The sequence below is a fragment of the Somniosus microcephalus genome, chromosome 22 (assembly GCF_052327205.1).
Source record: "Somniosus microcephalus isolate GS21.2 chromosome 22, FLI_Smic_1.0, whole genome shotgun sequence".
NCBI classification, from domain to species: Eukaryota; Metazoa; Chordata; class Chondrichthyes; order Squaliformes; family Somniosidae; genus Somniosus; species Somniosus microcephalus.
In genome coordinates this window covers 18,275,591-18,288,967 of record NC_141008.1, presented here as the reverse complement: position 1 = coordinate 18,288,967, position 13,377 = coordinate 18,275,591, and the positions used below count along the sequence as shown (strand labels likewise).

The 13,377-nt window shown below is 48.3% G+C and overlaps 1 protein-coding gene across 1 annotated transcript in view; it reads right to left on the bottom strand.

The window, feature by feature from the left end:
• The window catches only part of ap2b1 (adaptor related protein complex 2 subunit beta 1), a 253,409-nt gene extending 243,985 nt beyond the window's left edge, over nt 1–9,424 (bottom strand). The window contains exons 1-3 of the mRNA XM_085964236.1: nt 9,295–9,424; nt 2,467–2,524; nt 404–509 (exon numbers count right to left, since the gene is read on the bottom strand). Coding sequence (XP_085820362.1) covers nt 404–509; nt 2,467–2,503 — 143 coding nt within the window. The 5' untranslated portion in view covers nt 2,504–2,524; nt 9,295–9,424. The remainder of the gene's footprint in view (nt 1–403; nt 510–2,466; nt 2,525–9,294) is intronic.
• Between the last annotated feature and the right edge of the window lie 3,953 nt (nt 9,425–13,377).

Genomic DNA, 13,377 nt, shown 5'->3' with positions numbered 1-13,377 from the left:
ACCAGCGGGTGAACTTATACAGATGTCAGATCTTCGCTACCTCCAGTTACCTAAATAGGGCTAAAATGCCCCATGGCTACTGAGAGAAAAGGAAATAGTACATTCTAAAAAGGCACAAATTGAGGTGGTTTTCCAAGAGATGATATTGGAAGTTCTGATTTTGTCCTTCTGCACCTTGCAGATTTTGGCATTAAAACAAGACTTCCAAATTCTGTCAGGTCATCATCAAAACAGGTCATCAACTGAAACCCTCGGAAGCAACACTGGTTACTGCATGTCCCCACCTCATATCCAAGGACCCCCCAAACACTTCCAGAGAAAAGGCTGATTACAGTATTACATATCCACCATGGTCACCCGAGTGAAACCCTCAGAGGAACTGTTGATTATTCTGTGTCCTCACCTCACATCCTTGCCAACAGTCATAGCAGCAATTACTTTCTTAACTGCTTCCTTTCTTTTCTCCTTCTTTTCATTATTCAGCTCAGCCTTCAACTCGAATATCTCTCCTGTAACAATAAAACAGATGAACAAAATTAACCCGAGTATCTTGTGTCATAGATACAGCTGTAAAAGTGGTTCTTATTTTCTTCCTTAGCCTCTTATCTCTTCTTTACTGAAGCCAGTGGTTCCACAATAATCATCAGCCTTCTGGTACCAAGCGACCATTATTCAGATACGAGTGATGGCAGACTATTCAATCATGGGGCCTCACAGCCAAGATTGGTCCCATCCTCAACCAACCTCCACACATGTACTATCCCGCAGCAGTCACTGAGTAACGACCAGGAGCTGGGACCCTGACAAACCTTTTTGCCCATCCATAGTCCAATTGTAGCTCATCCAGTACCGCCCAAGCTAACGTCAACTTCCTCAACACAGGCCAAAGGTCAAACCCAACAGCTCAGTACCACACCATGTGGCACATTTCCTTCAGCCGTCAGAAAAGCATAAATCAACGAGTTGTGTCTTTTACCACCTCATACAGTAATGAGACTGAATGTACAGGAAACTCTCTTTTTACCAGCACCTAAATAACCGGAAATCTCTGTTAACCAGCAAAATTCAGGAATAGGTTCAGGTAAGTTTTACTTCATATTAGTGGCCGTTCCTGGATCTGTGGCCGTGTAACCAGGGTTCCTGGATCTGTGGCCGTGTAACCGGGGTTCCTGGATCTGTGGCCGTGTAACCGGGGTTCCTGGATCTGTGGCCGTGTAACCGGGGTTCCTGGATCTGTGGCCGTGTAACCGGGGTTCCTGGATCTGTGGCCGTGTAACCGGGGTTCCTGGATCTGTGGCCGTGTAACCGGGGTTCCTGGATCTGTGGCCGTGTAACCGGGGTTCCTGGATCTGTGGCCGTGTAACCGGGGTTCCTGGATCTGTGGCCGTGTAACTGGGGTTCCTGGATCTGTGGCCGTGTAACTGGGGTTCCTGGATCTGTGGCCATGTAACTGGGGTTCCTGGATCTGTGGCCGTGTAACCGAGGTTCCTGCACCTGTTGCCATGCAACAGGGACGCCTGGATCTGTGGCTGTGTACGGGGCTCTCGTACCTTAGTAAGTATACCTCTCTGTAATCCGGACTTTTTGATCAACCGGCACCACGCCAGCCCCGTCGGTGCCGGATAAAAAAAAGTTTCCTGTACTACTGATGAATACTCAACACCACAAAACGACCAGCGCATGGTGAGTGAGTAACTGCTTTCATAAACCCTTTCATATAAAAGTAGTTGGCAGAAAATGCTTTGGTCGATGCTGTTTTAAGAACTACCTGCTGATAAATTTAATCTCGGCATAAAGGTTTCTGGTGGACTGAAAACATTTCCAATTGAAGTGAACACCTTTGTCTGTCGAGCACTGCTGCCAAATTTCATATTGTGGAAAGCAAACGCTGGAACGTTCAGCTCGCCCGTGCTCTGTCGGTGTCAAATGGAATCTTGATGAATTACAAGTCAAATTCATCGTAGACCATTGATCTGAACCCACATACAGGAGATAGAATCAAAGTAGGACCTTGCAGGGCGTTTATTAAATATGTTACGCCCCAGGGGTCAGAGACTGCTGCACAGAACCAATCTTGACACGCAGCACACATTCACCATTACAACATTATAGATTCGTACTCGTCCCTCTGCCATGTTTCTTCACAGCTTCTTCCTCCTCACCCACCACTCCTGAGCTGAGTAAGCAGCCCGAGAAGGTGCTTGAAAACCCATTTCTGCTGGCCCACACTCCGACGTTCTCTTAGGGCTCCCCAACAGGCCAGCTGAGATGGGAACGGACCATCTCCAGAGCCGCGCCTACAACCTGTACCCCAGCTCCCCACGGTGCAGAACACCCACTGCACACAGCCGCGCCGTCACTTACATTTAACACCGTAACTTCAGTAAGCTTTGGAGATTCACTAAAGCTTGCATGTGTCCTTTACAACAAGCAACCAAGAGGGGAGGTAGAGGACAGGAAACCCACCTTTTTTATTAGTTGTGAAATATTTGGAGTCAGTCATGGTGACAATATTTTAAGCTTCCTGTAAAAAAACACAAAGACACATTTTAAAACAAGGTTCCCCTCAGCAATTTTTTTTTTGAAAAAAGAAATATCTGCAGCTACATCAATGACAGGCAGTTCAACTCGTATTAATACCAGGGAACATTTCTGTAGTCTCAGGAGCACTGTTGTTGTGTAGATTCTGATGGATTGTAGACAGCCGTGGGACACTTGCTTCAGTCAGAAACACGGATTCTGTTTTAATTTTATTTGAATGCCTGCGTCTGGGAACTCAGATTTGGTATAGAAAAAAAAGCACATTATCTGGTCATAACTCATTGCTGTGTGTGGGAGCTTGCTGTGCGCAAACTGGCTGCAGGGTTTCCTACATTACAACAGTGACGACACTTCAAAAGTACTTCAATGGCTGCAAAGTGCTTCGAGATGTCCAGAGGTCGTGAAAAGCGCTGTAGAAATGCAAGTCTGTCTTTCTTTTCACTGCATGGATTCCCAGGCTTCTTTGACAGCACCTCCCAAGCCTGCAACCTCTACCACTTAGAAGGACAAGGGCAGCAGGCACATGGGAGCACCCCCACCTCCAATTTCCCCTCCAAGTCACGCACCATCCTGACTTGGAAATATATCGTTGTTCCTTCAACGTTGGTGGGTCAAAATCCTGGGACTCTAACAGCACTGTGGGAGTACCTTCACCACACGGACTGCAGCGGTTCAAGACGGCGACTCACCACAACCTGCTCAAGGGCAATTCGGGATGGGTAATAAATGCTGGCCTTGCTAGTGGTGCCCACATCCTGTGAATGAATTTTAAAAAGGCCAAAGTATCGAGATAAAGTCTCCTATATTTGGTGTTAAGGACCCCATATGAAATGAATGGGGGCAGCCTCAATCCTGAACCCAAAACGCGATGCCGCACTTCAGCAACAGACGTCTCTAAAATTATCAATATCCTTCAGAAAGACCATAAAAAGGTGGCTTGCGGGAAATGGGAATGTTACATTTCCTACTGGTGCAGTAGGCGAGCGCAATCTTGTGTTGTTAGAAGTTAAGCTAAATATTCAACAGTACTACAGGGAGTCTTACTCATCAGCTGGCTGTGCTACACTTGACCTGGGAGTGTTTTGACACAAACACAGGATGCACAGATTGGAAAAAAAGTATTCCATCGCCCCACACTGACATCCCTCACTTCAACAAGCATAAAATTCACCGAGAACAGCAAGCTTTTCCTAATATCCTAAAATAAACCGCGAAGAGCTGATGTTGAAGGAACTGCAATGTATCAACATCAAGCCATTGCAGCTGTTAATTCATCAGGCTAAATCGTGAAAATTCCTGCACAGACTTGCTGTGAGATACCAATGAAAAAAGAACACTCGCCACATCCATGTCCAGGAGCTAATAGAACCTGAAGCAGATTATTGCTTTATTTCTACTGTATAGCCGTTTCCTGCATTAGAGAGACAGTAAAATTATAAAGGTTTAGCTATCAGCTTATTGTCCTTCTTCACCGTCTCCTGGGGATATTTCTTTCTTTCTCTCTCTCTCTCTCTCTCTCCTGAAACATTCTCTAAGATCTTTGGTCCCTTATTGGCTTACCTAGGCAGAAGTCTGCTCTATCCCTCAGCTGGGGCTGAGTCACGCTTTATGGATTCTACATGCTGTCATTTTGTTATAACAGCTTGCTGTTTGTTCATCTTACTCTTTTTTTTTTCCATATTTCTTTTCTGGTTAAATTTGTTCTCGGGATAAGGATGACAACAGCAAGACTGAATTTACTGCCCATGCTTAGTTGCCCCAAGAGGGTAATGGTGGGCCATTGTCATTACAGCGGAGTTGCTTGCCAGGCCTCTTCAGAAGGCATTAAGAGTCGACCATAGAGTGCGGAGTCATGAGTAGGCCAGGCCTGGTAAGAGCGACAGATCCTATCCCTGAAGGACATTAGTGAACCAGTTGGGTTTTTACAACAATAAAACAGCATGGTCGGTTTTTTTCCCCAGAACAGAGGAGATTCCGCTATGGTTAGACAGGGGTGTTTAGAATTATGAAGGGATGAGACAGAGTTGATAGAAACAGACTGTTTCCTGTGATTGAGGGGCTGGGGACAAGGAGAAAGAAATATAATATAAAATGTAGCAGGGTTAGGGCAGGAGAAACTTTATATTTTACACAGAGGATTGAGGCTCTGAAATGCACTGCCAGAGTTAGTGATTGAAGCCGAGACCACGTCAACATTTACAAATAGATTCGAAAGGATCTGGAAACAGGGCAGGCACATAGGATTAGGGCTAGTGCTGATGTGGAGGATAGAAGATAGGAGCAGGAGTAGGCCATTTGGCCCCTCGAGCCTGCTCCGCCATTCAATGAGATCATGGCTGATCGTCCAAATTCAGTACCTGCTTTCTCCCCATATCCCTTGATCCCTTTAGCCTTAAGAAATATATCTAACTCCTTCTTGAATATATTTAATGAATTGGCCTCAACTGCCCTGTGTGGCAGAGAATTCCACAGGTTCACCACTCTCTGGGTGAAGAAATTCCTCCTCATCTCGGTCCTAAATGGCTTACCCCTTATCCTTAGACTGTGACCCCTGGTTCTGGACTCCCCGGCCATCAGTAACATCCTTCCTGCATCTAGTCTGTCTAGTCCTGTTAGAATTTTATAAGTTTCAATGAGATCCCCTCTCATTCTTCTAAACTCCAGCAAGTATAAGCCCAATCGACCCAATCTCTCCTCATACGTCATTCCTGCCATCCCAGGTATCAGCCTGGTGAATCTTCGCTGCACTCCCTCCATGGCAAGAACATCTTTCCTCAGATAAACATGAACATGGACCAGCTGAGCCGAACGGTTAGTTTCTGTTGTAATTTCTACGTAATTCACCACGCCTTCCAATAACGTGGGCACACTATTCAGGAGACCTAAAAGGGGAAGTATTTTCAGCACTTCCCCTTTAAGCAGGGTAAAACACAAGCTAACAAATCCCAGTGAAGTCTTCAAAACTCTGAACCCATCTCAGCCTCGGGGTGCTGCAGAATCCCAGAGAACCACAACTACAGCCGGCTGGAGAGCAGACTGGGGTGGTCCGCCCGGTGCTGCCAGATGGTATGCTGCAGCCAGGCTGGCTGGCAGAAGCTAGCAGGATTAACTTTCAACCTGCGTGCGGCAAATACGCAGGTGGCAAGAGGACCTTGCCTCGATTACAGCAGTGAGAAGCTCAGCCCTTACAATACCCCTAAATGAGCCAACACCAGGCCCGTGCAGAGACTCGGAACTAAATGTCGCACTTACCCAAATAGGACTACCGCATAACTGTTCACGGACCAGGAGGAAGGGCGAGTACTCAATTGGATAATGGAATTACGATCGCTGTAAATCCCCCCCTTGCCCTGCACGTTCTCCCTAAACCTCTTGCCTCACTACTACTCGACTCTGCCTTCAGTTCTTTTCCCTAACCTTTCTGCCCTACCTTCTACTCAATGACCACCACTCCCCCTAAGACATTTAATTAACTAGAAAGGTAGTACAGCATCTGAATACACTTCCTGAGGTGAAACCCTTACTTCTTCACATCAAACTGCTCCCACTACTACCACCCGCTGCACTTCAGCCAGCGTTATACAGCTCAAAACACTTTCCCCAGACACAATCCAAAGTTTGAGAGGACAAACTCTAATCATACTGCTGAGGGATTGTCATGGTACAATTGTGGAAAATCGCACACACCCAACCATCACAATTCAAGGATTTCTTCTGATGGCTCACCATTATTGTGGCCTCCGATTATCAAACTATAGGAGAAACTGAACACTGGAGAATTACGCTAGAATATACGAGAGACGCATCAGTCCATAGGTGTGATATTCTAATCATCTTGTCTGTAGTCCCCTTACTCATCTATGCAGTCGGCTCAAGTTTTTTTTAAGCACTTTTTACCAGTCTAAAATATTAATTTATTAACATTCATTCACAGATTCATTTTGCTTTTTTCCCCCTGCTGCAGGTACCTACTGAGGATCAAGTCCAGTCCAGGGACCCCTGGATTAACACCACTGTTCAGCATAGTGGAAACATGCTCTCACAGAAGCCCTCCCCTCCCGAGCATCTATAAGGTACACACTGCAGCCTCTGAGGAGCAATCCCTCACAGCACTGGAAACCACTGCAGCTTCCGATCACAAAGGCTTGCCTCCTGTTACCCACCAAAAGCCTGTTCACATACTTCACACTCACTACTGCAGCAAGAAACAGAGATAAGTGCCAGCTCATCAGCGACGTACAAGGTCATTATCCTAGCAACAGTTGATAGCCTGTGAAGACTGAGATTTTAATAATCTGGAAATATCTCCACTTATAGGTTATTGAAGATAAAAGATAGCGGAGCAGGAACAAGCCTTTTACTTCTTAAGATGCTTAGTTAAAAATTACTCAAAAACTCAGCAGGCAGAACGCATTAGACAATTTACAAAATGTTATCAAGATAGAACTGCTTAAAAAAATAGGAAGTCAAATTCTATCAGATCACTGCATTCTCTGAAAACACACACCCAGGACATTTAATAGCCGAACATTCCTTCACCTTTGAGGCTCAAACATAACTAACTGGTCAGTTGGGTGTGGTGCGAAATATACCCAGCGCCTGTGGAACTGTACCCCAGCAAAGGGTCAACAGTCTTGGAAAAAATGGGGAAGGGAGGAATTAAAATTAGAAACAAGGGGGGGGGAAAAAAAAGAGTAAAATAAAATTGGAGTCCTTAAAAACAGAGTGCGATTTAGTTTTTGGCACCCCTCCGAGGCTCTCCTTTCCGAGATCAGCCTCTTGTTTTTCTTGCACCTAGCTAAGAAGTACCTCGGGATGTTCATGATGTCAACGGAGCAATATAATTGCAAGAGTTATTCAGCACATTGATATTGCAAAATATCACACTGAACTCAATTCACCTCCAGTTGCTTCCACTAACAGTGCCAGGCCTGAAACAACCAACACTTCAATCTGCTGTGCAGCTTAAATCCTCTCTCCTGGCACAAGTGGGAAAGGCTAAAACCGACAGTGGTACAACTGGCTGTTTTTTATACTTTGAGTGGACACTATTATAACATTACACATACCCATCATTAAGCTTTACTGAAGTTCTAGCAATTACAAGACTGGCTTTGCCGTGTTCCAGTGTAAGTCTCTGTAGGACTGACCTCACACGGGCTTTTAATGCACACTCAAGTTCGACTGATTGGTCTCCTGAAGATACTAACTCTTGCTGGGACACTGTTTCCCAAGCACATCATCCAAGTGGCCATTCTTCCTTTCTGAGCGTCTGTTAGACTGACTATTCAACTGTGGAGGTGTCAGAGCCCAGTCGAATTCTGTCCTCATGCAACATCCAATTTCCAGTAGGGGTTTCCGGATAGCAAATCAGGCGTGGGAACCGGGACTGTTTATTTTTTTGTTTGTTTCCCCATTACTTAGCCCACGAGGACCGAGACCAATGTGAAAAGTCCAACTGCTTGTCCCATCTAGGATCAGTTAACTAATCACAGATCTGGAAACCAACTTGGGATCTTCAATTCTGCACGGATTCTTACTGCACCAAGCTGTGCTTTTAACCCCTAGAGCTCATTCCTAGGGGGAGGGAGTGGGGTGTCTACAGATTTCACCTGCAGATTATTTTACACTTTGAGGGCTAGACACAGATCGATGTCTCTAGGATCTACTTCACTATGAAATAATTTTATACCAATGGTCAGAAGGAGCTCTATCCCTACTGATTGTCACCCGAGACTGCGGGTCTCGGCCGCCCTAGAACCGCGGGTTAATAATTCTCGCACTCGACCTGTGGGGTACCCACATCAACTCTGGTTGCCAAGCAACAGAACATGCCACCCCCTCCAAAAGGCCACACTTCCCCCTCTTGCTGCCCACCCGTCTCAGTTCCAGGCAGGCCGCAGCAATCCGAGACCCCAATCTCACAGCAGCAGCCACTGCTACTGACAGAGCAGCGGCAACACCCGAATGGTAGGCAAGCCAACCAGGAACCCGCACCAGTGCTACACACGCCCCCTCGCCAACGTGGCCCACCCAGTTCACCAGGCACCAAATTCCTCCACTTACATTGCGGGGTGGATTTGGCAACACCCGCACGGTTAGTGCAAAGTCGGGCGTGGGACTCCCCTCGTTCCGGTCACAGACCCTCCCCGGTGCCAGGGGAAGAGGAGGGAGGTCCCACGCGACCAATCCGACAGTCGGGAAACAAAATGGTGGCGTCGACACCATTTAAACAGCCATTTACCAAGCTGGCTTCCCAACACCGCCTGCGCCCCCCTCGCTAACCCACAAGGGTGCACAGGGTGGGGCAAGAGGGCCTGTCATTCACCAGCACCATGGGCACAAACCGGGCACGACGGTGCCACCGCACCCCCAGGGGTGCTGAACCCACCAGCAGGGCAGAGATTACAGACCCTGCCCATGGGGGGGGGGGGGGGGAGAGGGAGGGGAGAGGGGAGAGGGAGGGGAGAGGGGAGAGAGAGGGGAGAGGGGAGAGGGGGGGGAGGGGAGAGGGGAGAGGAGAGGGGAGAGGGGAGGGGAGAGGGGAGGGGAGGGGGAAAGCACCAACAGATTGTACCGACCCCTCCCCAGTGCCAAGGGGGAAAAGAAAGAGAGGGAGGGAAGGAAGGCGAATCAACCCAGCCGGCCCAGAGGCTGGGCGGAGCCCCGGGCAGGAAAGAGCGAGGCCTGGAGGCAGCTTAGGCCTGAACCCGGAGGAAGGAGACGGTAAGGTTGGAGAAGCGAGAGACCGACCTGTGATGAGCTGGAGCCGGACAGACGGAGAGAGCCGAACCGGAGAGACCCAGAGCCGGCGGCAGGCAGCGAGCAGCTGTGTACCGGGCAAAGCGGTCCCCGGGAGGCCGAGCCGGAAGTGGGCGGGGGAAGAGTGGGCGGGCCTGGGTCCCAGCCAGCACCCCTCCCTGCACCACTAGCTGCTTCACAATGTGCACCACAGTCTCCCATCTCTTCCCTCACTGTTGCAGCACCATCCCATCTGGTGCTACTCTTTTACTCGATTTTCCAAAGCAATATACTGCGGATGCTGGAAATCTGAAATAAAAACAGAAAATGCTGGCAATACTCAGTGTTTTGAGGGTTTTGACCCAAAACGTTGACTGTATCTCTCTCCACGGATGTTGCTTGGCCTGCTGAGTTTTTCCAGCATTTTCTGTTGTTATTTCAGGGCGATGACCTTTTGTCACAACTGGAAAAAGTTGGAGATGTAACAGGTGCAGAGGCGGGGAAAGGTGGGAGGGGAGAAAAGAACAAAAGGGAAGGTCTGTGAGAGGGTGGAAGGTAGGGGTGATTGAATGACAAAAGGGACAGTGCAGCAAGGCAAAAGGAGATGGTAATTGGACAAGTTAAGAAACAAAAGATGGGTCTGGAGCAGGTGTAAATGGCAATAGCAGAATCATCAGCAACAGCTGCCATCCGAAAAAATAGGGGCAAAGGTTATGATCTGAAATTGTTGAACTCGACATTGAGTCCGGAAGGCAGTAAAGTACCTAATAGAAAGATGAGGTGCTGCTCCTCGAGCTTACATTGAGATTCATTGAAGCAGTGTAGGAGGCCAAGGACAGAGTGGGCGTGGTCCAAAGAATTAAAAAGACAGGCGTTGGAAGCTCGGGGTCACGCTTACGGACTGAATGGAGGTGTTCCGCAAAGCGGTCACCCAAACTGTGTTTGGTCTCCCCAATATAGAGGAGACGGCATAATGAACAGCGAATACAGTATACTAAATTGAAAGAAGTACAAGTAAATCGCTGTTTCACCTGGAAGGAGTGTTTGGGGGCCTGGATGGTGGGAAGGGAGGAGGTAAAAGGGCAGGTGTTGCATCTCCTGTGCTTGCATGGGAAGGTGCCGCAAGAATGGGAGTGGATGTTGGGGGTGATTGAGTAGTGGAGCAGGGTGTCGCGGAGGGAACAGTCCCTTTGGAATGCTGAAAGGGGAGGGGAGGGGAGGGGAAGATGTGTTTGGTGGCGGTATCACGCTGGAGGTGGTGGAAATGGCAGAGGATGCTCATTTGAATGTGGAAGCTGGTGGGGTGAAAGGTGAGGACAAGGGGAACACTATCGTGGTTCTGGGAGGCAGGGGAAGAGGTGAGAGCAGAAGTGGAACAGACACAGTCGAGGGCCCCGTCAACCACAGTGAAGGGGAGTCCTTGGTTGAGGAAAAAGGAAGACATGTCGGAAACACTGGTATGGAAGGTGGCATCGTTGAAACAGCTGTGACAGAGGCGGAGAAACTGGGAGAATGGAATAGAGTCCTTACAGGAAGTGGGAGGAACTGTAATCTGTAGTGTGTGTGCCTTTAAGAGAGAACTACTTTTACAGCTCCTGTATATACTGTAGTACCGGCAGTGACCACACCTGTATATAAGCCTTGCGCATGCCTCTGTACCCCCAGTCTTGAGACTACCCTCCTCCAGTAAATACCTGTTCATCGTTAAGTTACAGCATCCGTGTGGTTATTGAAAAACATCATACTCTCAGAATCACGGATCTAACAGTGGCGACGAGTGTCGATTCGAATCTACCTGCAACTCTGCATTTCCCTTCGAGGATTCGCTCCGGGAGGGCGGTGTAACAAAAAACAAAAAAAAGTCAAGGCCAGGAACACCGGGCGTCAACCACGAGCAACCACCTAGTCGTCCGGCAGAGAGTGAACATCGCAGGGTAGGCTGTGGAGAGCCGGGCTTGGTTCCCCAGCCACGACGATCAGCAAGAGACTAACGACAGGTCCAGCACAGACCCTTCCCGGACAGCGGCGGCTGGAGCCGACCGACGGCGGAGAGAAAGCCGAGCAGCGTCGACGGGGTAAGACAGAGGCTGAAGCGCACAGGGCGCAGCCGGGGGTAGAAAACCGAGCGGCGTCGAGAAAAAAACAAAAACAAGCCGGAGAGAGAGAGGGTAAAGCAACAGCCGGGTTCAGGACCAAGCGGCATCGAGAAAAAAAAAGAACGCGCAGAGCACAGCCAGGGCTCAAGGGCTGAACAGTGTCCGCGGGGAGAAGAAGGGAGAGCGCGGGAGACGCCATTGAGCCGCGGAGAAGAAGGAAGAGCGCGGGAGACGCCATTTTCAGAAGCCGCAGCGGGAAGGAAGGAAAGCGCGGGAGACGCCATTTTGTGCCAGCGGAGAAGAAGGGGAAGCACGGGAGACGCCATTTTTGACAGTTAAATCACACCCAGGGATGCCGAAGAGTGGCAGTATCTCTACATTCGACAATGAAATCGAAGATTGGGCGACGTATGTGGAACGTATTGAGGTGTACTGCAGGGTGAATGAAGTGCCAGATGCTAGTAAAGCACTGGTTTTGTTAAATTCCATGGGTGCAAAAACTTATGGGTTACTGCGAAATCTAATAACCCCAGAGAAGCCGGTGAACAAGAATTTCGAAAGCATAGTAGAAATCCTACAGGACCACTTAAACCCCACACCGCTGCTGATAGCAGAATGATTTAAGTTCCATAAAAGGAACCAACACAAAGACGAAAGCAATGCTGAGTACCTAACGGAACTGCGCAAGCTATCGAAACACTGCCAGTTTGGAGCGGGACTAGCAGATACGTTAAGGGACAAGTTTGTGTGTGGGCTACAAAGTGAAGGAACCCAGAAATGGCTTCTATCAGAAAAGGATCTTACGCTGGACAAGGCTTTCAGTATGGCAGTATCACACGAAGCAGCCGCGAGGGGAGCTGCAGAGATACAACGGAGACCGCAAGAATATGGCACCAATGAAATGTCCTATGGAATAGGGAAGTGCTATCGCTGTGGCAGAACAACACATGACCAGAAGGATTGTTGGTTCAAGGACCAAGTGTGCAGACAGTGTGGAAAAGCAGGACACATAGCAAGAGTCTGTAGGTCTGGGAAGAAAACCAACAGTAAGAAATCTCCACAGGAGAAGTACAAAAAGATACACCAGGTGATGGACAGTGGTCAGACGAACAGAAAAGTGACACAGACTCCGGAAGCAAGGAGCTGGGTTGTCTGAAACTACATAAGGTAACCAAAATGGAGGATCACCAGACTATTTGGGTTACACTCAAGATAGACGGAGTCCAAGTGAAAATGGAATTGGACACAGGATCAGCCCTAACAGTCATAAACCAAAGGGACTACAAGCGGCTATTTTCACATATACCTTTGAAAGCTACAGAGATTGTCTTGAAGACGTATACAGGGCAAAAAGTCTACCCCAAAGGAAAAATAAGGGTGAAAGTGATATAAAGGCCAGGAAATACCTAAAATGGATATATATGTATTGCCAGATGGAGGACCACCACTGCTAGGATGTGAATGGATCCGGAAGATACAATTAGATTGGCATTCCATACAGGCACTGAAGGTTGAGGCCAAAAAGGATGATGACGTCACACCTGGACGACCGTCAAAAATGATAACTGACGCAAAAGAAGTGTTTCAGGAGGGACTAGGAACACTAAAAGGCATAACAGCAACGATTAAAATAGAGGAAAATGCAAGCCCAAAGTTTCGTAAGGCCAGAGCAGTGCCTTATGCGATCAGACCAGCTGTCGAAGCAGAGCTGGAAGGGTTGGAACGTTCAGGAGTACTGTCCAAAGTGGACTGGAGTGAGTGGGCTACACCCATCATTCCTGTAATGAAGAGGTCGTTGAGTAATACGCCTGGGGAACCAAAGAAGGTCCGCATCTGTGGGGATTTTAAGGTGACAGTGAACCCAGTCCTTCACACGGTACAATATCTGCTTCCACGAATTGAGGATATTTTCGCCTCGCTATCTGGAGGTAAACGCTTCACCAAAATTGATCTAGCCCAGGCGTACTTGCAAATGGAGGTAGAAGAAGCTTTGAAACAA